The sequence below is a fragment of the Ailuropoda melanoleuca genome, chromosome 1, assembly GCF_002007445.2.
Source record: "Ailuropoda melanoleuca isolate Jingjing chromosome 1, ASM200744v2, whole genome shotgun sequence".
NCBI lineage: Eukaryota > Metazoa > Chordata > Mammalia > Carnivora > Ursidae > Ailuropoda > Ailuropoda melanoleuca.
In genome coordinates, this window is record NC_048218.1 from 205903273 (window position 1) to 205930405 (window position 27133).

The following is a 27133-nucleotide window of genomic DNA, read 5'->3' on the forward strand; positions in this document are numbered from 1 at the left end:
ATTTGCCAATTGAGATAGAGATTGTCATACAGGATTCAACAACAAACTCTAGCTGTATGCTTTTATAAAACACATTCCTGACACATAAATATACAGAAAGTTTGAAAGTGAAAGGATGGGAAAAGATATATCAAACGAATATTAACCAAAATAAAGTTAGTTTCAGTATATCGGTATCAGACAAAATGAATTATAGATTAAAAGTATTATTAGGGCAAAGAGTGTTCTTCATAATAATAAAATGAACTTTCCCAGGAAAATACAATTCTATACTTGTATACACAGTGTCCAAATATATAAAGCAAAAATTGTCAGAAATACAGGGAGAAATTGACGAATGCAATAGATTTTAATACATCTTTCTTAGTAACTGATACATCAAAAGGCAAAAAATGATAAGATGGAGAGGACACAAATAACACAATCAAAAACCTTGATTTGATAGACCTAACTGATCCCTACAACCAACATTAGAAGATATACACTCTTTCGAAGCAAATATGGAATGGTTTCAAACATTTATTACATACTTGATTACAAAGCAAGTCTCAGAAAATCCTTAACATAAAGCAACATCATACTCTATATTCTCTCAGTATGAGGTAAGACTCAATAACAAAAAGATAACTTTAAAAAGGACCCATACGTTTTGAAACTAAATAGTACTTTTGAATAACCTCATGGATAGAAAAAGAAATCATGAAAACTAGAAAATATTTTTAAATTGCAGCTATTTTCACATGGAGGTGTGGACAGCACCATTTATCTTTAAGAGGAAGCTAGCCAATTTGTTTGGGGAAACCATAGCTGGCTAATTCACCAAAAGCCAATTCACAGAATGGCCAGGTAGCTAAAAGCCAAAGATGATGAAAATTAAACCACTGAATATCGATTTGCTGCAAACCCATCTGAATTATTTAGCTTTTTAAAAAAACCTGTTCCATCTGCACTCCTGCCTTTGTCCCTGTCCAGAACTGCCAAATAAACACTTTGAATGGAATTTAGGACACTTCTCCACAATCATCTTGCCATGCAGATACAGAGGCAGGGGGGATGCAGGAATGGGGTCAGAGGTACAAATAAAACTTTGGGGGTAGAGGGATAGGAAGGTTTCTCAATTACTGGGAGAATTGGCCATTCAGCAAATTGAGTTTTGACAAACTGGTCATTCAGCAAATTGGATGTTGGTGAATTAATTTTAACAACAGCTGACCCAGAGTCCACAAATGGGGTCCAAGCCTGGTCAGGTAGGGGGAGGTTGAGGCAAAGAGGTGCCAAGACTCTGTACGTGCTACATTAAACATATGTCTGGGATGGAGATATTACTTTCTTCTAAATCAAGGGATTTTAAAGCTTAGGGATCCTGAACTGAGAGCGGGTGTGGGGGGGCACTGGGAGAAGGGCCACGCTGGCTAGTGGGAGGAAGTCTACCTCAGCAAGAATGTGGGTCACACAGCACAGGCAAGGGGCTTACTACAAGGCTCTATGGCCTTTAGGGATCCTGAGATCAGGTACTGAGCTTGAAGCTTTCCTTTTTCGTGCCTTCAAACGCTTGTGATATCTTTAAATCCTCCTACAGCTGGCTACACAGACACACACAGCTGCTGTGTCAGCGATTCTTTAGGTCTGAAGGAGGAGGCTTGGCCCGGATATAAGGCTGGGCAGTGACCGACAGTGGTCTCCCCCCACGCCTTTCCTTGGAGGCCAGGCCAAGGATGTCAACACTGTACCCCAGAGTTCCGGGAGGTGACTAGCGGCAAGGCCAGCGGAGACCCATCGCAGGCCAGAGCTGCTTCAGGGACCAACACTGGGACTGCTGGGCGAGAAATTCTCTTTCCACAAATATTCCAGAGTAAGAGACCCTACGGGGGAGGGAAGCGGGCTCCCCAGGCAGCGGGCTCCACGGACGGCGGGCATCTTCGCCTCGCTGGACCCCTGCTTCTGTCTCAAAGAGCCAGTTTGGCTCCACAAGCCCACCTTCCCTGAGCCGTTCTAACAGGGGGTGGTCCTCCAAAGCCGGAATGAGGCTCCCAGTCCTCAGTCAGGATCCGCCCCCCACCCCCAGCCCACCGCGTCGAGACCAGGAGAATGGTGGGGCCCACGCTTCAGTCACTCATCACACATTTGTGAGGGCCTCCTACGTTCCAGGAGCTTCTGGGGTCACCTAAATCAACCAAATAGACCAGCAATTGGTTACACGAGATGTGAGCCGTCTCGATGCTGGTGAGCGAGGGAGCGGGGTAGGAGATCTGAGGGTGCGTGGGGGTCTGGCAGCCACTCAGACCCAGCCCCGACCGCGGCCAGAGCAGTCTGGCCTGCGGCCCCCTCCCCACCCCGGAGGCCGCTCCCCTCCCACCCCACACCTCCCCGCGGCCTCGGAAACGGTCGGTTTACGGGATGTGACCTCTGGGAGAGGCGGGGGCCGCTTCAATNTTTTCAATCCGAGCATCTCCACCTGGCACAGAGGATGAGCTCAGTAAACGTTGGATGAACAGATGATGGATGGATGATGACGGATGGATGCGTACCTCGGAAAAACACATCCGCAAGCTGGCCACCAGGCGGGACCCGGCGCCGAGTCCCTCCCGGCAGCTTCCCGGGGTCGTGAGCGAAGCAGGTGGGGAGGGGGCTTCAAGGAGGCGGCCCCGGCTCCGCCCCCCGGCCTGCGCCGCGGTGCCCTCTGGGACGTGTAGTTCGCGCTTGCGCCCAGCGGGCCGCCGAGGCCGGGGGTCTCCGGGCGGAAGTCGGACCACCCCTTTTGGAGTGGGGGTGGGGGGGTCGCCAGGAGGCCGGAACGTGTTCAGTCTCTTCTTTCTCCCACTGCGCGCGACCCCAGCTCCGCTTTCTCCCGTGCTGACCTCGGTCGCCGCTGTCGCCGAGGGTCGCGGCACAGCCTGCGGCCGGGGAGCGGGCGCCGCGGGCCGCGCCGGAAGCTGAGAGCGGAGGCTGAGTCCCGGGATGGCGCGTCAGGTGAGGCGAACTGGGAGGACAGACGGACCGACGGAAGCCTCGGCCGGTCAGCCAGGCGCGGCGTGGCGCGGTGTCGTGGTAGAGGGGCAAAGACCCGGGGATCTGCCAACTTTGGTATTGGGCTGTGCTCTGCCGGGCGGGCCTGGTGCGCAGGATTTCGTGCGGAGAAGTCGAGGCCCTCGGACGACCCCCGGTCTCCTCCCCAGTCCTCGTCTCCCAGTACCCTGTACGTGGAGCCTGTCTCTACCTTCGGAAACTCGTTCCTTTGGGTTACGCATCTCCCTCCCTCGGCGCGGCTTCTTTTAATTATTAGTTAGCCTGGGAGTCGTGGGCATGAAGGCCTCAGGGGAATGAGTAAATCTGATGTTTTTATTCTTGGTAGGATCCTGGACCCTTGTTGGAGGGGGCGTGAAACAAGGTCCCAGGTTTTATCCACCTGGTAGGGTGCGTAGATTCTGGAGCTGGAGGAAGAGCCCCATCTGCCACAGCCTGGGCCGTTCTGGCGAGTGTGCGGGGCTGGGAAGATGCCAGGAAAATATGATGATACCAATGGGGAGTTGTCGCAGTTCCTGTGGGTGGGCGCCGGGAGCCAGTTCTGTAATTTTCGTGGCCATGAACTCGGGCCAACCTCAGCCAATTGTAGACTCCGTGGTTTGGAGGTGGGTGGGTAGTGGGATGGCCGGATCTAGCCTCCCAGATCCAGAACCTCCAGTCATTCATGGCTGGCTAGCTCTTGGGAGAAGCCGGGAAAAGTGGATGTTGTGGGAGCAGGGGCCGCCTTCCTTGCGGCTCTGGCCGTGCAGTGAAGCAGCCTAAGGACACCCTTGCTCAGGTATGCCCACTGACCCTGTGCTAGGCTCTCCTCGGGGTGCAGTTTCCTGTTCTCCAAAATGAGGGGTTTGGACCACCAGTCTTTCAGGTCTGCTGATCCAGAAGGATGAGTCCTCACCCTGTGTAGTTTCGCTGAGTGACCTTGGGGGCGGTAGATAACAGATGAATAGTTACAGGGAACACCTCTTGTCCTTCTGCCCATTGTGGCTTCTAAAAGCCCAGGGGTGTGTGAGCACACCCCATAAGTGGGGAGCAGCAGGGTGCAGGGTCCAAACTGGGAACCCAAGCCTGAGGCATGCTGGGAGAATGGGCCTAGGCCGGGAAGGACTGCGGAAAGGTGGACGGGTCCTGTGGGCACCGAAGCTGTGGTTTTCCTGCTGTGCTAGTGACAGGGTAGAAGGAGTGTTTTAGTAAGACCAGCATGGCAGCAGTGAGCTAGGAGGCTGTGCAGTTAAAACAGTCCTGGGTCAAGGGGCGCCTGGGTGGCTCAGTTGTTAAGTGTCTGCCTTCAAGCAGGGGCATGGGGCAGAGGGAGAAGCAGACTCCCCACTGAGCAAGGAGCCTGACAGCCACATGACATCGAAGTCTCAGGGCTCCATCCCAGGACCCTGGGATCATGACCTGAGCCAAAGGCAGATGCTTAACTGACTGAGCCACCCAGGTACCCCTGTGTCCAGGACTTCTTAAATGCCGGATTGGGCCACTGATAGGACCAGCTGCTGGGAATGTGGTGAGCCACCCATTACTGAAAGCATTCAAGGAGAAATTGAAGAGACATCCCATTTTGGGTGGAAATCAGCATTAAATGATCACTGCTCCTTAAAGGTCTAGGCAGGGTCTGATTTCTGGTTCACAAATGCAAGACGTTTGAGAGCTGGCTCCTGGGAAGAAGGAGGGCTGGGCCTGTTTTCAGGGGTCCGTTCCCCAGCATACTTTCATTCCCAGTGGGGCTGGGCAGGGCTCCAGCCTATGACTGGGCTGCAGTGCTCCCCTGCCCTGGGGCTCTAAATTGAGAAAGTGTGGAAAACATAGATTTCTGGGCTTACTGCTGGTTTAGTAAATTGAGGAGGACGAGTCAGGGAAATCAGCCCTAATAATTAAAAGGAACCTGAAGTAAATCATTTGAACCTAAAAGTGCTTTTGTTTTTTCAGTCATTATGTGGTAAAAAGCTTCTGATGGGAGAAGCTGAGGGGAGAGTATTTTTTCACTCAGTTTGTTAAACAGAGAACTTGTCTGCTGACATCTGGGGATAAACTGCCTCCCCTCCCCCAACTGTCACGTGGCTCCCCTGGGTCCTTACGCCCATGTTCCCTTCCCCATCCAGGGCAATGCCATTTGGACTCTGCCATTCAGCAGTGTCTATAAGAACATTTCTTTGTACCCAACATCTGCCACTACAAACTTTACTGGGTAATAATAATTTTGAAAAATAGATGTTTGATGCTTGTTTTCTTAAGGTTTACCAAGATCATTGGTTATTATAGTCACAATTAAGCACAGCAGAAAAGGCATCCAGATCTCAGCTCAGAGGTCCCAGTCCTAGACTTGGCGCTGTGGTTGTCTACCAACTCGGCTCGCTGCTTCCCCACTTGGCACTGTGGAACCCTCACCCCACACGTGGGCTAACAGTGTCTGACCAGCCACCTGCAGAGATCCGTTGTGTGAATTGATGAGCTCTGAAATGCTCCTAAATGAAGGATCCCACTTCTGATGTCTGGGTGCCTTGAGAATAGAGCCTGTGTGGGACGCAGCTCACTTAGCGTCCAGCAGAGTGCCTGTAACATGTGAGTGTTCGGGTGAGAGGGGACAGGGAGAGGAGAGGGAGCCCCTGTGGGCCGAGTGTCTCGGGTACCTGTGTACGCGCACGATAGCACGTGTCGGGAAACCTGGCCACATGCCCGTGATCTCCGGCTGTCGCCGTCAGGGGGAGATGCTCAGGCCGGCTGCAGTTCACATGACCTGCATTCCATAGAGAGGGCACGGGGAGAGGGTCAGCAGGTAGGCCCTACTGTTGGCTCTGTTGTATCTGTCCAAAATCCATGGCTCTTTGAGAGGGTGTCTGAGCGTGTTCCTGAAAGGGAGCAAGCGTACTTGGGCTGGAGGGTTGGAGATGACTTCCAGAGGGTCTGCTGGCTGACTGAGAGAGCTTGAGAACCTCTGGACCAAAGGCAGGTAGGCCGTGGAGAGGCTGCCTCCAGCTGGGGATGTGGACCGGGTCTGGACCAGTTCAGCGGAAGAGTGGAAGGCAGTTGCTGTGACCGTATGGCGTCAGCTGTCAGAGGGTGACAGGCAAAGTCAGAGGTGCCACTGGTGACAATGCTGAGGGTTGGTAGCAGTGATGGTTTTTAAAGTCACTGACTTGAGTTGATGAAACAAGGCAGTAGATTAACTTCTTTGCTTTATTAGCAGTGTTTTCATTTTATTCAATCATTTTTCTTATAAATAGTTTAGCATCTGTTTTACATCAGAAGGACCCTTCCCATAATTTACATTCTGTTTGCTAAATTTGCGCGAAGTTAGCTTTTGGTGTAATTTTAGATGCATGCCTATCAGATGCTGGTAATCTTCTAAGGTCTGATGGCCATTTTAAAGCCCACTTAGTGATGATTTTTAAAGAATTTAGGACAGAATGTTTCTTGTATCTTACAAAGCAGGGGATGCTGTCCAAGGATGATTCCAGGTCTCTTCGGAACCCTTCCCTGCAGAGCAGGCCACGGCGTACCAGGCTGCAAGCCCACAGGGGTGCAGAGTGGAGAGGTCCAGGAGGGGGCCAGGATGGGGGAGTGGGGACGGGGATGGGGACAAGGAGGCCTGGAGGATGGCCTGGAAGGGCTCCTGCAGAGCGTAGTGCCCACGTGCCGCACGGGCTTGGTGGTAAGTGCTCTGGGTCACAGCCATGGGGATCACCGTGAGGGCAGGCTGAGCCCAGCACAGGCCTGGAGTCCGGCAGAGCAGCTGGGCCAGAGGGTCCGAAGAAGCACTGCGGCCGTAGGATTTGGGTTGTGAAGATCAAGGGCCGCCAGTGAGCACAGGTGCATTGGCTGCTGTTCCCTGTTCCCTGTCGCACGGTCGTCTGTCTGTCCTGGTACGGGAGGGTCTGCCTCCTCTAGGCGTGCCAGGCTGTTTGAGGTGTTCTCTCTCGCTGTCCTTGGGCGGAGCCGCATAAACACTCTGCCTGTTGGTTCCTGACTGTTGTTGGGTCATCCGCACTACAAAGTATGAGTGTTTTGATCTTTGTTGTACTTACTGTCCGTTTTATCTGTGATCTTGTTTTTGTGCCCCAGTGATAGGACCTCAGGTCCTTGCACGTTCGGCGAGTTTCCTTATTAACTCCAGTGACTCTCTCCCGTGGCGAATTTAGGACCGGCTGGGCTCCCCAGCCTGGAGCTGGCCTTTTCTTAGGCCCAGACTGAGGGCCACTGACTGGGGGGACCACGGATGGGGAGGGCTGCTGTGGGGCGCTGTCACAAAGTACCACAGACTGGCACAGGCTGGCAGGCTTCCCCCAGCAAGTGAGTCCTCTTGCGGTGCTGGAGGCGAGGGAGCCACAACCAGGGCGGGGGCGGGGGCTGTGCCCCCCTCTGAAGGCTCTGGGGCAGGACCCTCCCCCTCTCCTCCAGCTTCCGGTGGTCCCACGTGTTCTTGGCTTACGGCTGCATCACTTCATTCTCTGCCTCCATTGTCATGGGCCTTCTCCTCCCCGTGTGACTGTGTCTCTCCTCTTCTTATGAGGACACCGGTCATACTGGGTTAAGGGCCCCCCTAGGCCAGTCTGATCTCACCCTAACTACATCTGCAAGGACACCATTTCCAAATAGGGCCCTGTTCTTGGGGGACAAGGGTAGGGACTTCAGCATACCTTCTTGTGGACACAGTCCAAACCCCATCACTGTCTGGTGAGCAGATTCCCGCCACTCCTTCACCTGTGCCCACGTGTCAGGCCCCTGCCACACTCTCACTGCTCCCCACTCCCCTGGAGTGTACCCCTGGAGACACGGCGAGGATGGCAGCACTGGGAGGGAACTGCCAACTCCCCGGAGATTGTGCCCACAGGTGTCCGTGGCCTTCCAGGACCTGGCAGTGAGGTTCACGGAAGAGGAGTGGCAGCTGCTGGGGGAAGGGCAGAGGGCGCTCTATCGGGATGTGATGCGGGAGAACTACGAGACACTGCGCTCCCTGGGTAAGGAGCCCACCCCAGCCCCGTGGCAAACGGAAGGGAGGCAGGATCCAGGACCACGCATGTCCTGAGTCAGCCCGCCAGGCCTGAGTCTTATCTATAAAATGAACAGCGTTTGAGGTGGTGTTCTGAGTGCCTCAGGCTGAGCTGAGGGCCTCACAGATCTTTTATACCATTATTGTTTCCCTAGTCTGCACCAGGGTTCTGGGTAAGAATCAGTCAGGGCACCCCAGCACGGGCAGAACACTGAGCAGCCTGGTCTCTGGGCATCCGGCGGCCCCGCAGTTCTCGGGGTTTGGGTGATCACACGAACACACACATAGACAGGTGCATGCGTGATTGTGGTGGGTGGAGACCAGCTTCCATTCCCAGGGGCTGTCCCTCCCTCTTTTCTTTCCCAGGGACAGATGAGCTGCTCCCCCTCTCTGCCTTCCTGTCTCCTACGGAGCCTGGAGGAGCCATGGAAGGCAGGAGCTCCGCTGGCGAGGGGCAGGAGCCTTCTAGGGGAGGAGGCCCCCCAGGTGAGTAATCTTGACAGATGAAGGTCGGGCCCCGTTGGGTGTCCTGGTCCCCTGGGCAGCCTGAGCCAGGTGGATTTACTCTTGTCCCTTCCACTGTGAGGTCCTCTGCCCCTGGCTCTACTCCTCAGGGAACACTGTGACCTCAGCCCTTGCTGTGCTCTATACCCAGACCTCTCTGTGACCTTTCACCCTTGGCCCCCCGGCACGCTGTTGTCCGTTGTGTGCAATGCTAGGAAGACACCTGAGGTCGCCCCTGGAGAGCATCTGCTGCTCAAGCCCCCTTCCTGCCACTGACGTGCAGAGACAGGCTGCAGCTCCCGAGGGCGCGGCCACAGGGCTGACCTCTGGGGGCCTCAGAGGGTGGATGTGGCCGGGAGGGTAGGGGTGCCAGGAAGGGCAGAGGGCCCAGCCGGTGGGAGGGGGTGGGGAGGCAGCCCTCCATGGCGTTCCTCTCAGAGAAGTACCAGGTGACAAGGGACACTATCTAGAGTCCCCAGCCCGTAGTCCCGGCTGTGCCTGGGGCAGGGCCTTTTCACTTCCCGGACATCAGTCTCTCCTTGGCCGCTGCCCACGTGGCAGGAGAATGGCACGACACGCTGGTTGGCAGTTGTGCCAGAGCATGAGTGCTGAGCTGACCGAGGGCGTGTTGGTTCAGTGTGGCCTCTCCGGCAGGAGGAGCACCCCCACACAGCCTGCACCTCACTGCGCTGGTGCAGCTGGTCAGGGAGATTCCGGAGTTCCTGTTTGGGGAGGTCATCCCAGAGAGCGAGAGCGGGAGTGTGGCAGTCAGCCTGGACGGGGAGCGGGGCAGCCCCGAGGGTAAGTCAGACGACGTAAGTTCAAGCTGGGTGCCGTGGGCCTGCGCAGCCCCTGCCAGACCCTGGGTGGAGTCGCCTGGGTCGCAAATGCCCTGGTAGCACGTCTGCCCCTGAGAAGGCATGGATGGTGGGTGAGACAGTGGCACCTGGCCTTTCTCGTGCTGTCCCGTCGTGCCCTGTGTGGCAGGTGAGGCCAGTCCCTATTCTGGAGATGAGGAGAACGAAGCTGTGCCCAGTTTGCGTGGCCAGTGGGGCCCAGTCCCCCCCCCCAATCTGTGCTCTGCCCACGTCCCCAGAGTCTTGGTCCTCCCCCTGCCCTGTTCACCAGGTGCTTTCAGCTCAGACCGTACCTCCTCGAGAAGTCTGTCCCCACCAGCCCTGGCCTTTGAGCCTGCTTGGTGGATGGCAAATGACACAGAAAGTCGGGGTGGGGGGATCTTACCAGAACAAGACTGGGGCTGTGAGTCTATGTGTCAGAGTCCGGGAATGACAATGCAGAAGATACTGACATCGGGTCACTGTCAATGGCACAGGGCAAGGAAGGGCCGGGATGGGACAATGTTGGGGGCATTTTACCCACTGCTGGGCTTAAGTCTAGGTTCACATGTCCTCTCCCTCCTCCCCAATAGCGGCTGTGACCGTGGAGACTTGCCCTCTCCGAGGCCTGCTCAGCTGCCTTCCAGACACGCCAACAGGCTGGCCGCACTTGGCCGCCACATCTACCAGCAGCTCATCGTTCAGCGACGTGCCAGGGGCCAGGGGCCAGGGGAGCCCCCTTCCCATCAGTGAGTACAACCCAGCAGGGGCAGGGCTCTGACCCTGGAGGCAGGGAGACTGGACTCTGTGCCCTCTTCATTATGTCTAAGACTCAGTTTCCCTTTTTGCTAAAGTGAGCTGGCTCCCCAAAGAGCAGGACAAGGGTCCCTGTCTGTAGAGCAGAGAGGAAGTGTGATACTCAGTCCCTGCGCAGCTCTCTCCCAGCCCTGCGTGCGGAGTCCTGTGCACTGACTCACCGTGAGTGGAGGGCAGTTTCTAACATGCAGGCCTGTCGGTGAGGGACACCTACATGTGCCTGACCTGAGTCTCAGACCTTCTCACCAAGGCAGCCCTAAGAGCAGAGGAGGGCAAGGGTAGCCACTAGAATTTCTCTGGGGTCTTACTGTATTTCTAAAAATTCTTGCAAACTTTGCATTTGTTGGAATATCAGTTTTTTATTTAAAACATTTTAAATGAATATGGACTAAAACAGACCCCATTTAGCCTGTGATTTTAGGTGTCACCTGGCAGATTGGCTCTGGGGGTCCACATGCTTAGATTTGAGAAGCATGAGTACAAGGTTGGGCCCTGCGTGTCAAGGCTGCTGGACTCACTTACTGAGCCAGAGTCAGAGGCTGGCGTTGGAGGGTTCCGAGTTATTCACAGCAAGCAGTCTTGGTGTTTACGATGACACCAGAAGGAAATGGGGAAAGGAGCCCTACCTTTGCTGGGATGGACTCCTAGGACAAGCCTGCAGGAGCTGACTGTGCCACAAATCCAAGTTTCCAGGACTTGGCTGCCTCCTGGGGATGTGGGGGGCGCTGAGAGGCCTGTCCTCTCGGGGGACCAATCTGGGGCAGTTCCTCAGGGCCAGCAGCCAGAGCTAGAAAAACCTTTCTGTCTCTCCTGTAACAGAAACTGCTGACAAACCAAGATCTACAGAGAAGGAGGGCCCAGAAGCCCCAGGTGGGGAGCCTAGCCCTCCTACCTCTAGCCCCAGCAGGAAGAAGGGCCACAGAAGGCAGGAGAGAGGGACCCTGGGGACAGGTGAGAGGCTGGCTCTGCCGAGAGTGGGGTGTGCCCTGGAGTTGTGCAAGGAAGGGAAATGGAGGCATGCTCGGTTCACACAAGCCTGTCAGGTGGCCCTTTCATCTCGGCCCCCTGACAGCCCTGCACGCAGTGGGTTCACGCAGGTGGGAATCTCAGACCGTCTGAGAGTCCCATAGTCACCATCATCAGGGCGGCCCTGACCTCAGCTGGTCTTGCAGGTGCCGTAGGAACCCCTCCTGGGAACAGCCCCTTGCAAGGCCTTATCAACTGCCTGAAGGAAATCCTTGTGCCTGGGCCGCAGCACCCTGAGCTGTCCCCAGGCTTGCTGTCCCCAGGCTTGCTGCCTCCTGTCCCCGGCCAGGGCGCCTCTCAGCTAACCAGAGTGGAGCTGGGGCCTAGGAGCCCACCCTGGGGAGGTGAGTCTTCTGGGGACCTGTCTCCGGCCAAGGTTTCTGAAGCCCCTGAAAAGCTCGAATTGCCCTTCTGTAGCTGTTTCTCTGTAAATACGTCTTCCCGGAGGAGCACGCCCGTCACAGCTGCTCCCCTATCATCAGCGGCCTGTTTCTGGAGCCAGGTGACTTTCTTAGGAGAATGACATTTGGTCTGCTGGTAGAAGGAAACTCAAAACAGACTTGGCCCTGGATCCTTTTGTGTTCTTACTCGTCCTAACATGGGACCTCTGAGGAGGAGCTGCTGAGTGTCACTTTGCGTTGACTGTAAATGGTGCAGAGTAGGGGGTGCAGAGGGGGCATCGGGCGGCGTGGTGGGGCAGGAGCAGTGAAGACTGTGAGAGGTTCCTGAAGCCTTTGAGCCTTGGTTTCCCCATCTGGGAAAGGGGGTCATTGTTCCCGCCTTCAGGTACAGTGACGTATTTGCGTGTGTGTGTGCGTGTGCGTGTGTGTGTGTGTGTGAGAAAAGCTTGGTCCTCCTCAGAGAGAAGCTCTGCTCGGGGCCCAGGGAACCACGGGCAGGTAGGGACCTGTCCACTCGCTTCCTTCTCCATGTGTCCCCCCCCGCCCCCCCCCCCGCCTTGATGCCGCACCTTCTCATCTCCCTCCTTCCAGTCGTCTGCTTCAGGGAGGTGTGAAGACAGGCTTTTTTTTTCTTTTTTTTTTTTTTTTTTTTTTTTTGGGGGGAGAGGTGGGGGGAAGGGGCAGAGGGAGAAGGAGAGAGAGTTTCAAGCAGACTCTGTGCTAAGCACGGAGCCCAACATGGGGCTCCATCCCACAGCCGTGCCACTCAGGTGCCCCAAGACAGGCATTTTTAAGCCAAGCACCAAGGAGACAGTGGCCTGTGCAGGTCTAAATCAGCTGCAAGAAGACCCACATTTCCCGATTTCTGGCCCTCATCTGGACTGTCCACTTTTTGTTGTTTGTCGTGGCTGGGCTCAGGGTGAAAATGCCTTCCTTTTTCCTGTAGTGAAGACAGAGGCAGTTTCTGGGGCTTGTCCCCTCCAGGGTCTGCTGAACTGTCTGAAGGAGATCCCAGAGGCCCGGGACAGGCATCCCAGCCCCTCAGGAGTGGGGGACCCACCGCTGCAGGAGGACCCAGGGGCCTGCCAAGGGAATTCTGGAGGTAAAGGCCATTGGCTTGGCAGGGGGCGGTCCTAGGACGACATCCGTTTCGTTTCCCTGCTGCAAGCAGGCCTCCACATCAGGCCCTCAGGCCCTCGCCTCTGCATGTAGGTCAGAGTTGCCACATGTTAGGGACCATCCCTGTCCATGGAGTTAGGCAGGTGCTACGAGGTGTTTCATCAGTCCATGATCACTATCCAGGCTGGCTATTAGAGTAGGGCTGAAAGTTCCAGAAGAGAGGAGCAGAGCTTAGGGAGGGGGAGGCTGAGAACAGAAGATAGAGCTCTGGTCCTGTAGACGCTTGGGGCATAATTTTGCACTGGGCGTTCTCGTCATGTTCGTGTGGGCTGGGGTAGCATTTCCAGACACTGTAGTTCTCCCAGACTCGGTAGCTTCTCAGACCGTTGATAAAGTCGAATTGCTGCAGACTTGCTGGCCTTGGAGGAAGGAGCCTGATTTGGTGCCGCCCGAGGAGCCCGATGTGGCTTCTCTGAGTAGAAACCTCTGGAGGCACCCCAGAAGGCTCAGGGCAAGATGGGAGTGTGAGCTGCTCCATGTGCTGGTGTTTGAGCAGTGACCGCCTTGGTGGGGCCGGGGGCCTTGGGAGCCCTGTCCTGACCCTATAACGCCCTCACGGGGGCTTCCCACAGGGCCCAAACCCCTGCAAACCCCTCCTCCCGGCCCTGGTCCAGGAGCTAGCAGCGTGCTTCCTGTGGTGAAGATGGAGGACGGCTGGGCCCAGAGCCCCCCAGCGCCTGCATCCTGTCAACTCAGCAAGTGGACCCACAGCCCCTCTGCCACCAGCGGCCAGGGGGGTGATGGAGAGACCAGAGGGGTCCGAGTGCCCAGCTGGGGTCCCATAGCTCAAGGTGAGGCCTGGGGGCATCTCTTAAGTCCTCCAGTGGGATTCTCAGCCCCACCAAGGTTTTGCCAGCCCACAGGGAAGGGAGCAGGTCCTTCTCAGGCGGTGACTCCCTTCTCTTCACCCACATCCTCCTAAATCCGGGTGCTTGCCCGGGAGCTTTCCATTGTAAGGACTTCTGTTTACAGAGATTTCCTGCCTTTCAGGAAACTGGCCACTACATACACGTGGGTCTCCCCACCCCACCCCTGGTCAGGGGCACAGATTGTGTCATTGCCCTGAAACAGTGAATCGAAGTCCCCCCCCAGGGTGTCCTGCCTGGCAGGCCTCCACACCTGGTGCAGGACTCGTCACCCTGCTGAAGGCAGGTTGGGGCAGCCAGCCTAGGGCCGGGCCAGGGGAACGTGCCCGAGATGGTGATAGGGCCATCTCCCCTGTCCCAGCCGGCAGTGCCTCGAGCTCACCCCTGGAAGCCCTGGAGGCCTGTCTGAAGGGCATTCCCCTGAGTGGGTCGTTACCTCCCCAGCCGCCGGCCACCTCTGGATTCCGGAGCCCTCAGCCAGGAGACCCCGGGTCTCAGAGGCCCGAGCTTCAGCCCTGCAGATCGCACAGTGAAGGTAGACCGGGCCCTGGGCTCAGGGGTGCTGAGGATATCATTAGGCGCTCTCCTTCTCATCCTGGGCCCCTGGAGGTGCAGGCCCTCCTGTAGCCCCTTATTGATGCCTCCCTCTAAACATTCCCGAATGTGGTGGAAGCCCAACTTTTCCTGCCCACTGCCCCCTCTGAGGGCTCTTACTCACTTTCTAGTCTCATGAGACCAACAGTTGGGTTCACATGGGTTTTTTAACCAGTGCTTGAGCCCCTAACCTAAGGGGAGACCCTTGTGGGAGAACCTTTGGGATAGGTGTCCTGGGTGCCCACCTCCAGCCCAGGGCCCAGGGGATCTCTTGTCCAGTGGCTTTCTCATGATGTCAGCTGTGCTGTTTCCTGCAGAGGTGACTGTGGGGCCTCTTCTGGCTCTGAGTCTGCAGGGCTATGTGAGAGGCAGCCCCGCCCTCCCCTCAGGTCCCCGCAGCACCCCTCCCAGCTTCTCCTCATCCAGCAGCACCGATGGGGACCTGGATTTCCAGAGCCCTGGGGGCAGCCAGGGGCGTCCGCCTGGAAAAGGTGAGCTGGCAGGCCTGAGGCTGGGAGTCAGTCCTGGGGAAGCATGGGAGACCTCTCTGACCCAGCCCGGTCAGGCTGCCATGCCCAGAGTCTGGAGCAGAGCTGGGGAAGTGAAAACAGGAGCCGACAGGGGACTTGCTGCAGGGTGGCAATGGTTGGTGGGGTGGGGTGGGGGGTGTAGTATCCATTTTAGCGACTTGGCTCCGGAGGGGCAGGACAACATCTGAGACCCCTTACAAAATACAAAGAGGTTTTCTTTAGTGTCAGCCTTTTCCTTATCCCAACCATAAAGGAATGCCTATAATATCAAACTGATCTCTGACTTAGGAAAAAACGTCCCGAGGTTCATGTAAAAGCACCTTAAGGAGTGTCTTGGTGACCTATGTCTCTCCAAGCCCCCCCCCCGTCCCCCACCATGCGGAGGCGGCCACGGTGAGCTGTCACACCTCTTCGGAATCTTGTGGGACTCTGTAGTGTCCCCTCTTGACCTTTGTCCCCACTTGAATCATCCAGGCGCTCTTGGTCTGCCTTGGCCACAGACACCGGGTACGCTGTTGCCCACCTCTGTATCCTGTCTCGTCTGTTGGCTGCGGAAGGCCTGGAGCTGCCCCAGGACTCTGCCCTCGGCCAGCGGGAGCCTCTGGAGCCGTGCTGGGACCTCCAGTGCCCGTGGCCACCTGGATCCCTGCACCCACTGTGGCCAGTCGCTCGCTGTGGGGGCTTTCTCCTCCCCAAATGCAGCCAACTTTTCTTTTTAAGTTTTTCTTTTTAATAGGTAACCACAGGATTTTGTTCAAAAGCTATAAAGGCTGAGGAAGAGAGATGATGTCTCTCCCTGAACCTTGCCCCCCCCCCCCCCCCCCCCCCCCCCCCCCGCCAAGTCACCATTGCCGGCCTTGCGTTCTCTCACCTTCCAGGGGTGTTCTCTGCGCGGCCCAGCCGCTGGTTCCCTCTCACAGGCGGTAGCATTCTATACGCAGCTTTCCCACCTTGCTTTTTGTTTTACTATCTCCCTTTGGCACCTTCCTGAATTTTGTTTCTTGGACACTAGCAGCACCACGTTCGTCCTGACCGCTGCGCAGTACCCGTCGACGGGTCAGCACGTGGCTTGTTTGTGTGGCCTCTGTGGGTTAACTTTGCTTTCTAAGGAACCCAAACTGCAGGAGAGTTCTTGCTGCCTTGTAGAAGCTTCCAGCCCCGATCCCCAGCTCCCTCTATTGCTCTAGAACTCAGGGAAACTGCATCTGGGGCTTCTGTAATGGAATTCTGCCGTGCCAGCCCCACGCGGCAGTGCAAAGCTCTGATACTCTCTCTTTCTTCGTGCCCTGCCTCGTCCGGCGTCAGCGAACGCCTTCAGGAAAGAGCGTGGCCACGATGTCAGCTCACGTAGGAAGGGCCTTTCCTTTTTTGGACTTTCCGTTCATCTACTTCCTGCTGCTTCCACAGCTCTGTCACTAGAAATGCAATATTTGCAGTTTATTTGTTTTTTCCCCCAAGTGGCCACTACACTAGCCCTGGCCTTCTCAACCTGCTACATCGTATCTGGAGGTGAAGGCACCTTTAGCGTTTCCCTGTGACTAGTGGAGGGGCCCTTACGGCACTCGGTCCTCAGGGCTGTCTGTGGGCGAGGCAGCATGGTAGCCTCCCAAGGGTGGAGCGCAGTGTCCCGAGGGAGCCCAGCCTGTGCCTGTGGCTGATGGCCCTTGTCGCAGCCCACTGACCAGGTTCTGTGTAGATGGCTCAGACAGGTTGGCTTCTTCCAGGGCCAGCCCAAACGGGCCTGCCCAGAGCTGGGACAGACACGTGTTGGGGACAGGGCATGACAGGTCCAGTGCTCTGTGCCTCCTCCCGTGGCCCCAGCTGCCCTGGACACGGGGCTGTAGGCAAGGCTCCTGGGCTTCGCAGAGACTGAGCTCTGTCCATCCAAGATTGCAAATGTTGGATTTTTCACAGGAAGCCCAGTGGGAAGCTCCCCACTCCAGGGCCTGGAGAACTGTCTCAGAGAGATACCTGTGCTCAGGCCGCAGTCAGCCTCGTCCTGGTCCTCAGCAGGGGACAGGGGGCCCCAGAGAGCAGAGCCCAAGAACTGGATGGCAGACAAGGGAGGTAAAGCACGGCTGCCCTGGTGTCTGAGAGCAGGAAAGGGCGACTCTCACACGGCCAGCCCCGGCCCTGCCTCCCCACGCAGCTGGCAGGCCCACATCCAGCCCTGAGAGGAGAAGATGCTCTGGAAATGGCCTGGGCAGAGGCTTGTGTGAGGCCAGGAAGCCAAACAGTGCTGCCAGCCTCTGAGTCGTGGGTGGAGTCAGGGCAGGATACCCAGCGCTGCATCGGGCCTGGAGCCCGGGCCTGGCGGGGGCTGGGGCTGGAGCCGGAGCCGGGGCTGGGGCCAGAGATGGGGCTGGGGCTGGAGCCGGGGCTGGGGCTGGAGCCGGGGCTGGGACCGGCCAAGAGGTGAATTGCATGCCCTGCCATCTGCTCTGAGTCCAGGCCTGAGCTAGGGCCTCGGCAGCAGAGTACCTTTCGGTCCTGACTGTGTCGGCCCCCCCATGCCTTGGTGTCCAACACCGTCTCTGTGCTGTGGGGCTCCCAAGAGTCCAGGTGGCCAGGTGTGGGGATAAAGAGGTCCTGGAAGATTTGGGTGGCTTCTGGGAACATCTGTAGGCCTGGTGTGTGTCCCACACCTGGAGCTCATGTGCCTGAGAAGCCAACAGTGGCAGAAGCTAGTCTCTGTCCAGTGACTTCCTTGCCTCAGTGCCCCACGGGGCATCTCATCGAAACAGGGCTGAGAGGCGAGGCCTGTGAGCCAGCTCACCTGGGACAGAGTCAGGGGGAAGCACCCACCAGGAGCTTCCGGCTGGCCAGCCCCCAGGCGCTTACCTCCAGCAGCGTCCCTGTCTGCTACCAGCGAGGACTCAAAGACCACGGGGCCACCAGGCCAGGGCCGTGGAGGTGGCTCCAAGATGGTGAGCTGACATCTGCCTTGGGGTTTCGTGACATGTCTTCCCTCCCAATAAAGTCTTCGACGAGGGACTAGATTTCCCCTGCCAGTCTCCTGGCAGCCTGGGCTGCGTGCTGCGTGCTGGAGCGGGTGCATTCCCCAGCCCGTTGGCTGCATGCCCCAAGGTGCGCTGAAGACCGTAAACTGGATCATGGAAAAGAAGGGGGCAGCCATCAGGTTTCTCTGGGAGACGACTGTTCTTTCCTTTATTGTAGTAGTTGCCTGGGGCCGTGGGGGTAGGGTGGCGGGGTGAGGGAAGCTCTCTCCACGGTTGGCACTGTTCATTTGTACTTACAGCGGTGTTCCTTCCTAGCCCTGCCGGAGTGGGCTGGCAGGGTCCGGCTTATTTAGATAGATGTGGTATTTCTGAATATTCCCAGCAGAAAAGAACTGGCTCTGGGGGGCTTTCTGTGGACAGGACTGAGTCTCTGTTCTTGGACCGCTGGTCCTGAGTGAAGCAAGTAGGAGGGGCCACCTGGCTCTAATACCCTGGGCCTGTCTGCAGCCAGCGGCTGGTACCAGGGACTTGAGACTTCAGGAAAGTTCCCTGCTGGCTTCGCTCCTCTCCACCTTCCATGGCCAGAGTGGGAGCTGTTCAGGGTCTCCCAGAGCTTGTGTGAGGCCGTTGGCTGACCTGAAGGGGGACCAGCTCTGCATGCCTGTTCACTAAGGTAGAGGGTTCTCCTGCCTGTCATCAGGCTGGTGGACAGAATGTTCTTCTGTTGTCATTTGCCCAGGGGCAGCCGTGAAGCCATCCCCACTCCATTGTCTGGAGAACTCTCTGAAGGGGATCTTGCCTGGGAGGCCCTTACGCTTCGCCTGCTTGGCAGGTCCCAGCCCCAGCCCCGGCTCCAGCTCCAGCTCCAGCTTCAGCAGCTCAGAAGGAGACGAGCTCTGGCAGCTGCTCCCACAGGGTGAGCCTACAGGGAACAGAAGAGGCCAGGGAGCCATCTGCTCCCCCCCCACCCCCACCGGGGTGCAGGCACTGCCCTGACACCAGCTTTGTGTTGCCAGAGAGGGACCGCCTTCCCGGCTGCAAGGCTCCTGGCCCTCTGTCCCCGCACCCGGGCGGCGCCCCCACCGGCAGCAGCCCTGGAGAAGGCCCAGGGAGAGCAGAGGCCGGGGACCACTGCAGGCTCAGTGCAGGTGAGCTGGGGGGCTCCTGGGAGGGGGCCTGGATTCTCACTTTGCCTGACTCTCGCCGAAGTTCTCTGCTTTTGTCTTGCCTGAGTTCCCTGCCAGTTGAGCTGCATCTGAGAGAGAAGGTAGGGCATAGGGCCGCAGGATTGTTCAACAAGTGTGTTGAATTAGAAAGCCGGGCGAGGAACCTAATATGTACGTGTGCTCGCTCTATAACGTGCACGTCGTGTGTGCTGATAACGTCTGTTCACGTGTGTAGTGTGGTGTTGGTCCCAGCCTATCGGAGGTGGCGCTCTCCCAGCCCATGTTACTCATAGGGAGCCCCGTGGACATTGACCCCTCTGGGGCTAGTCCTGTGGCTCTTATAATCATAGGACGCATGTCAGCAAAAGCCATCAGGGAACTGGGAGGAGCGGGACTTATTACTGCAGTCCCCACGGGGCACGCAGCGTGGTCGCAGGTAGGGAGGCAGAGTGAGAGCAGCGCACGCACCCGGGCCTCGGCCTGTGTTTGGCTCCGCGGTGGGATGTCTGGCGGTGGGTTCGCTCTTTACTGGTGAATTCAAAGCCTTGGAGCAGGAGTTAGGGCAGGGGGAGGGAGAAGCGGGAGTGCTCAAGTGGCCACTTACCTAAATGTACGTGTCGCTGGGCCTTCTGAACGAGGGACATTCATGGCTCGGGCGGGGCTGATTCCTTGTCTGGGGGTTTGCTCGTCACTGTGTCGGGCAGCCAACGGTATGTTCAGCCAAGACGATGTCTTCTGAATGGACGGCGCAGCGATCCAAAGCTCTAAGTCAGGCACTTGCACTGTGCGTCCGTGCGTGTGTGTGTGTGTGTGTGTGTGTGTGTAATGAGGATGATTGTAATATACATTTTCCAAATTTGATAATAAACAAAAGCAGTGTCAACAGGGAGATTCTCCCACCCGGGAGAACTTAGAGGTTGTCCTGCCGAGAAAATGCTGTCTGCTCTCCCGGCGGCCTCGCTCCTCAGTGCAGGCCCGACCCGGTGTTTTTCCCCGCAGGAAAAGCAGAAGAGAAGACGGGGGGCAGGTCCCAGCTGCCCTGGAGAGATGTGTACTCGGAAATCCCGGGCCAGCCTGGCCCCCTGGGCCGCACTGGAGGAGGTAGGGGTGCGGTGAACGGTCTGGGACGGGAGCTCCCTCACGGCTCAGTGGGCCTAGTGGGACACAGCAGAGTGGGCTGGGCACCCACCAGTTTCCCGTGAACCACGGGGTGCCGCCAGCGCGTGCCTGGGGGACCCTCACTGGGGTGGGGCCTGCAGATCACGGCCTCTCCATCTGCTCCCTCCGGCCTTCACCTCGGGCTAGAGCCAGAGGGGTCACTCCCTGGGCGCAGAGGACTCCAGAACTAATCCAGTGCACCCTTATCACACGTGCCCCAGTGAGCCATTTGGCCAGGGTTAGACTCCCTGACAGGCCAGGTGTGTCTGTCCTGCATCCCATCTAACCAATTTGTGAAAGTCGAAAGTTCTATTTTTTAGGCCATGTCCAAATACCCGCAAATCAGATAGGGGGCTATCCCAGGTGCTCTGTGCTCTTTCTGCAGGGGCAGCTGGAAACCCCTGCCCTGCCCCTCAGCCGGAGAAAAGGCCCGGGCTGGGGCCCTGCCAGCCTCTTGGATCAGCCCCTGGGTCCCTGTCCTGGAAGCCCAGGGTCAGTGAAGAATCCAGTCTGGGGCCTGGAAACGGAAGACCAAGTGTTGCAGGTGAACTGGTGGCTTCCCTGCCCCCTCAAATTGTCAGAGCCCTGCGGTCACAGGGTGGGCAGGAGGTTGGCATCTGCAGTGGTCCCCCGCCTTCCTTCCCTGCTAATCAGCTCCTTCCCGTGGGGCAGGCTGGCCAGAAGCCTGGGGGAAGCTTGTACCTAGCAGCCTTCCAGCTCGTTCTGTCATAAGCAGGAAGGGTCTCACCTTGAACTCCAGGTTGCTGTTTCATTCAGTGTTTTCTCACAGAAATAGCAGTCTTTTTCATAAAAGTACTTTCTAGAGGCAGGCCTACTAGTGTAGATAACACCCAGAATCAAAGTCTGGGGTTTGAGGAGACTTTCCAGAGAGATGAGGAAACCAGCCCAGTAGTGTTGAGTGACGTGGCCCAGGGTGTCCGGAGAGACGGGGGTGTGCCTCACACCTGACCCCAAGGGAGCTCCTCCCCGTACCTGTTAGAGGCACGGAGGGATCGCGTGGGGCTCGGTCTCCTGGCTCGCTGTGGGACCTGCGCTGAGACCCTCACCCCGGCCGCTTGGTGGGAGCTCTATGGCCGGCTCGCCGCTTCACTGCTCTGGAGGCACAGTCCCTCAGGTTCGGCTGGACCCGCCACTCTGCCAGCGTCCTAGCCCTTAGCTTAGATCCTTCCTGAAGACGCTGACCAGGCAGCATTCTAGGCCATCGGAGGTGCCCACGGTGTTCCTCAAGTCACTTCCTTCTCCACGTCCTTCTGTCTGGAGCCCGGGGGTGCTGAAGAGGGGGCAGAGCTGGGCTGGGGTGCAGAGAAGCAGGGGAAAGCAAGTCCTACCCCCCCAGTCCAGTATGCTAACCAGGCTTTCATGTGAGGTTTGCCTGGGGTGGAGACCAGTTCCAAGGGGCCTTATGGTGAAGGGTTAGGTGATTTTTTAAAAAAGTTAATTTAAGCTCTAAAATGTGACTGTGACCTCAGAATAGGGAGGGTGGAGGTCAGGACGGCTGTGCTGTTGAGCAACAGCGCTGGCCCTGCTGCAGGCCCCTGGCCGCCCCACTAGAAGCGTCCCTGCCCCAGGCTGCTCCGGCCCTCCTGGGCCCCTCTCCCGGGTTCTGTCCACGGCCTTAGCCTCTTGCTGTCTGACGAGCCTGCTCCAGACCCTGCCCTCTGATGCGGTAGGGCAGGGTTCGGTGGTCTGGGATGCCATTTGCTCTGAAAGGTGGTCCTTTTCCTCGAAGATGGCAAGGCCACTGACTGTCCTAGGAAAGCTTGAGACTCAGTCCATGGTTTACCCTGTCCATGAATTTGGGGAGCAGCCAGGAGATGTGCCCCCTTTGATGTCGTGAACACTGGCATCCGTATTCTTGAGCCTGAGTCACTTCTGTCCCATCTAAAGCCAGGCCTCGGTGCTGAAGGGGCCCCCTGGGGGGAGGAAGGTTCTGACAGCCCGTGAACTCTCACCCTGTGTCTCTGCTTTGGTTTTAGCTGGGACCCACGGGAAGCCACTTCCCAGAGGCCTGCCGGAGCCACCCCCCGCGGCTGCCCTCCGCCCGGCTTTGCCACAGGCGCCCCCCCAGCCGTGCCCCTGCAGAAGCTCTCTGCAGCCCGAGCTCCGCAGCCTCGGCGCCGCCCTCTCGGAGAAGCTGGATCGGCTCTCCGCGGCCCTGGCAGGCCTGTCGCAGGAAGTAGCCACCATGAGGACCCAGGTGGATCGGCTAGGGAGGCGCCCTCGGGGCCCTGGGCTGAAGTGTCAGGCTTCCTGGCCGTGGGCCCCCTCCCGGGGACCTCGCTGGGCCAACGGCCCTGCTCACAGGCACCTGCCCTACTGGAGACAGAAGGGCCCCGCCAGGCCGAAACCAAAGATCCTGCGTGGTCAGGCGGACGGTGGCAGGGCTGGTGACACCTCAGGCCTTTCCTGCCAACGGTTCCGTCCGGTATCTCAGCTGCCTCCAGATGCTCCCACGGCAGAACCTTCTGGGCCCAACTCCAGCCCTTCCCAGCAGCTGCTCTCAGCACGCAGCTGTCGTGCCGTGGTGCCTGTGCATGCCTCCCTTGGACACACTGGGGGTCACCAGAGTCCCCCCACCCCTTCAGTGCCTACTGCCTTACCCCCACAGGTGGCTTCGGCACCCAGGGTCGATGCAGAGCCGCTGTTTGCAGCAGCGGTACCGCCTGGGGCCCGAAGCCGGCCCAGGGATCCCAATGGCCTGATGGCGGGGGTCCAGAGAGCCCTTGAGGTGGAACTGTGGGGTGGGGAACACAGGGCCCCGAGGTGGGGGGCCCCTAACCACCTTCTTCATCAGCTCAGTCCTGCTGAAGCTGTCCCCAGCTTGGCCACTTCTCCTAGGGGCTGTTCTGCGCCCTCGCCCTGCTCCAGCCGAACCTTTCCCACTTCCACACCGTGAAGGGGCTGGAGCACCCCTGACTCCAGGACACTGTTTGCTCAGGGAAGCCGCTCTTCGGGGTGCGTTTCTCAGCCACGCTTATGGCTTTCTTGGCTCAGGTTCGTTCAGATGCTGCTTCCCCGTCTTGTCCTTCCCCCCGGATCAGTCCTAGCTTGCAGGTGGCTGGTGTGCACGCATGTGCACACCGCGTTTGCCTGGACGCTCCAGCAGCCGCAGTGGGACCACGAGCGCCCCGCTTCCTCGCACCTGCCCTTCCTGATCTCAGCACTGAGGAGGGCTTGGCCCTCGCTTTCCTGGTACGTCGGGCGCATGGGTTTCACTTGGAGGGAACCCTGCCCCTCGGCTGAACCTGCGTTTGCCCGTGTGGAGTCTAACATGAGAGAAAGGGTACTGAGAGAAAGGCCCTTGGCTCCTAGGAAGGGGCCCCGTGGGGCCGGACCGGGACCGCTGTTGGTTCTGTTACCAGGATGAGGACCTAGTTGGCTTAGCTGCCTGCCTCTCAATACCCACGAGAACTTCACGGCCTTCCGGAAGGCTGGGAAGATCAGCCGCGGAACAGAATTCGCAGATGGGTCCTTGGGAGAGCCCCGCACATTATACCGTGAGCTCAGCCCACAGCCCACAGACCGGGCAGGGTAAACTTAACCGACACTCCCACAGCCTGGAGGCCAGAGTCTGGGGTCAGGATGGTGGCCGGGCCGGTTCCTACTGACGTGGTGAGGGGGGGTTTGCCCCAGGGCTCCCTCCTGGCTTGTCACCGGTCATTTTCATGTTCACGGGGCTTTCCCCCTTTGTGTAGGGACAGCAGCCATGTCAGATGGGGCCTCTCCTGATGCCCTCACTGTGACTTGATCACCTCTTTAAAACCCTATCTCCAGATAAGGTCACGTTCTTAGGTACTGGGAGTTAGGACTTCACCATGAATTTGGGGGGCATGATTCAAAGGATAACACGTGTAAGGGACTGGGTTAGTCTTCTTGAGTTCATCTCGGGAGAAGGCATGACTAAGGTGTCTCCAGGCCAGAGGGGCCTGCTCTGGGCCCCACCCCTCGGGTGGCACTCGGTCGTGTATTGGGAGTACTGCTGTGGCTTACCTGCCTCACATCCTTCCCCAGGGTCAGATCTTTTCCCCCAGCCTATGTTCCCACTTTCGTCCTTATTGGAGGTGAAGAATCTTCAGGAATTGTCTGTGTGTACATTGCCCAGGAGGGGCCACCCGGCCCGCTCTGCTGTCGGAAAACACAGGTGCCAGTGCTGAGGCCCAAGCCAATGTGGGGCCCAAAGGGGCCGTAGCCCTGTGGCTGCTGTGCCTGCTCGGGCTCGCGGGACACGCGCAGGGCCTGGCCTGTGCTCGCGGTCGCCCCCGTGGCAACAGCGCGGGAGGGAAGGGCTGGGTTGACAGCCTGTCCCTGGGTGGCCTGATTGCCATGTGTTCAGGACTGAGTCAGTCCCAGAGAACCGGCTCGGACGCTCATGTCTAGAAGGTCACGTAATTGGATGCTTCGAATAGGCAGTGTCTTCACATCTAGCCGCAGTTGACAAGAGAATAAGGAACAGAAAACTTCTAGACTTTCTACCCAAAGACCTCAGGAAGATGAGCCCGTTCCTTTTCAGGCTTCAGCGAGCGAGGCTGGGCCTGTTTCGGAGCCTGCGGAAAGGGGAGGACAGGGCTGGGGGAGGGGGGCGGAGGGTGCAGTCAGGAGCAGAATTCTGGGCGCGCCTGCTTGGCCCTCCCTCTGTCCTGCCCGCTGGCCTCCTGTCCCTTCTCCCCCTTTTCAGCAGCGGTCCTGGAAGTGGTCAGCAGCCACCTTTGATGGCATTTTAAGGTTTTGTTTGGTGGCCTTTGTCAATATCAGCCATCACACAGACTCTCTGCAGCAGGCACAAAGGAGCAAATGAGCTCAGAGGGCATAGATGACCTTGAATTTGCACAGCTTGTCCTTGGCGGAGCCTGCGAGAGCACTGCACCCCTGTCGGTGCTTGGCAGCTGGGCATGTGCCCTCACCCGCTGGGTGACCCTCCTTGCGGCCTTCATCTCCGTGGCAGACAGGGATGCTCGGGGTGAGCCCGGTCTCAGTGGTCCAGATCCCATCCAACGATGTAGGAAGTTCAAGTCTTTGTTTTTTGGGGTTTTTTTTTGTTTGTTTGTTTTTTAAGAATGTGGAAAACAAGTAATAAAACGAATGGTGAGAAGCTTCCTGATCTGCGTGTTTGCCTCACAGGTGCACTGCCGCACAAGCACAAAACCCTTTTACGGTTAACGAGAAAATCGAGACTCACTAATTTGGTGGGAAATCTGTGTGCAATTTAGCCCGTGTGCATCTCCATCACCTGCTTCAGGAAATGCGGTCTTTGGTGAGGAGGACAGAGGGGCCTTTCTGAACTCAGGAATTCCAGGGGTCTGGGGGGGAGCAGGGGCGGGGAGAGCAGAGAAGGCTCTAGCTCTGCCTGCCCTCTTGGTGGGAAGTTGTTTGGAGAATGGCTCCCAGCTGACCCAGGTACAAACCTCGCCCACCCCGAGCTCAAGTCAGGGGTCCTTGAGGACTGCCCTCTGCTGCCTTCCAGCCTGAGGCCCGGAAAAGTGAGAAGGGGCACAGCCTATCAGAGTCTGAGCAGGGCTCCCCGCAGCCTCCGGGCTGGCGGAGGGCTCCAGTGGAAGGGGGGCTGCCGTGGGGTGGGAGCGCGCACGGACCACAGTTTGCTGCCTGATGCCTGATGTCACCACTCCCTCCCAGAGGCGCTTAGCACACTGGCAGACCAGACTTTACTCCACCTTTCCGTGTCTTTCTGTTCCAGCCGTGGCTTCTGTAAAGAGCCTACAGTTGGATTTTATTTTTTAATCCAGCTGGACAAATTCTGTTCTTTATTTAGAGCCCTTAATCCATTTATGTGTAATTATGATAGATTTAGATTTAAATATACAGTCTTATTTTGTGCTTATGTTTGTCTCACTTATTCTGGGTTTTTTCTCCTCGTTCCTGTCTTTTTATTTTTTTTTTTAAGATTTTATTTATTTGAGAGAAAGGGAGGAGCAGAGGGAGAAGCAGACTCCCTGCTGAGCACAGAGCCTGGAGCGAGGCTCTATCCCACGACCCGGAGATCATGACCAGAGCCAAAATCTAATCAGATGCTTAACTGACTGAGCCACCCAGGCACCCCTCCTGCCTTCTTTCAATTTGACAGGCTTGTGAATTTTGTCTGTTTTTAATCATTTCATCTTCCCTCTACTAGCCTCAACATTTAAAGAACTAGGAGGAAAAACGTCCAAATTTACAATCATATTTGGGCATTTTTAGCATATCTTTTTGAGAATTTGATAGAGCAGAGCAGGAAAGGTATAGATTTGAACAACCCAACTAATAAAGTCGGCTTGATGGATGAATATATAGAACATTGAACCCAGAAGCACAGTATATACCCTGTTCAGGTATACACAGCACATTTATAAATGTGACCGTATACTAAGCCCTAGACAAGTTTAAACAAATTTAAAAGTACTAGGATTATACAGAATATGTTCTCTTACCATATTTTACTATCACGAATCTTTTATTGCTTCCATACTAGAAGCAATTTTTTAATGAGAAATTCTTATATATTCAAAATCAAACATTATGCTCCTAGATAACCCATGTGTCAAAGAATAAAGTATAAGAAAGTACCATGTATCAAAACTTGTAGGACAAAGCTAATTGAGTACTTAGAAACGTGACGGCACACACAGGTATGTGAAAAAGGCAACGCTGGGAATTTGCAAGGAGCTACAAATAGGGTAGCAAAGGAAATCCCCACCGGAAAGATAAGGGCGTGTAAAAAGAAGAAATTCGTGCAGCAGCATACATAGAGTAGATCCAATCAAGAAAGCCGAGAACTAATAAAACTGACCAGCTTGTGGTGTCATTAATCAATTAAAAAAGAGAAGGCACAATAACCAATCTCAGGAATGAAGAAAGTGACGTCACTACGAAGGCTCCTACAGACCAAATAAAAGAATACATTTCAAGCAACTCTTTGCCAAAATTTTGACAATTCAATTAAAATATATGACTCCCACGAGAATACAACTTAACAAAACAGACTCAAGAAGAAATAGGAAATCTGAATTTTTCCATACCATGCAAAAATTGCTTCTGTGATCATACATTTCCCATAAAGGAAGCCACAGA

The 27133-nt window shown here is 56.7% G+C and overlaps 1 protein-coding gene across 4 annotated transcripts; it reads left to right on the forward strand.

Moving 5' to 3' along the window:
- The first annotated feature begins 720 nt into the window (after positions 1 to 720).
- KRBA1 (KRAB-A domain containing 1) lies at positions 721 to 25219 on the forward strand. 4 transcript variants are annotated; one of them, XM_034639160.1, is made up of 19 exons: positions 721 to 2223; positions 2465 to 2617; positions 7856 to 7982; positions 8381 to 8500; positions 9173 to 9319; positions 9948 to 10103; positions 10990 to 11121; positions 11343 to 11540; positions 12544 to 12699; positions 13349 to 13567; positions 14004 to 14177; positions 14554 to 14727; positions 16681 to 16833; positions 17511 to 17693; positions 18466 to 18642; positions 18743 to 18874; positions 19892 to 19993; positions 20436 to 20594; positions 22048 to 25219. In XM_034639160.1, exons 3-19 carry the CDS (start codon positions 7949 to 7951, stop codon positions 22965 to 22967), a joined length of 3336 nt encoding a protein of 1111 aa, XP_034495051.1. In that variant the 5' UTR covers positions 721 to 2223; positions 2465 to 2617; positions 7856 to 7948; the 3' UTR covers positions 22968 to 25219. The 4 variants fall into 4 exon arrangements, with proteins under 4 accessions (XP_034495051.1, XP_019659927.2, XP_019659926.2 ...); XM_019804368.2 differs by lacking the exons at positions 721 to 2223; positions 2465 to 2617 and adding an exon at positions 2642 to 3196; XM_019804367.2 differs by lacking the exons at positions 721 to 2223; positions 2465 to 2617 and adding an exon at positions 2642 to 2970.
- Positions 25220 to 27133: the final 1914 nt, after the last annotated feature.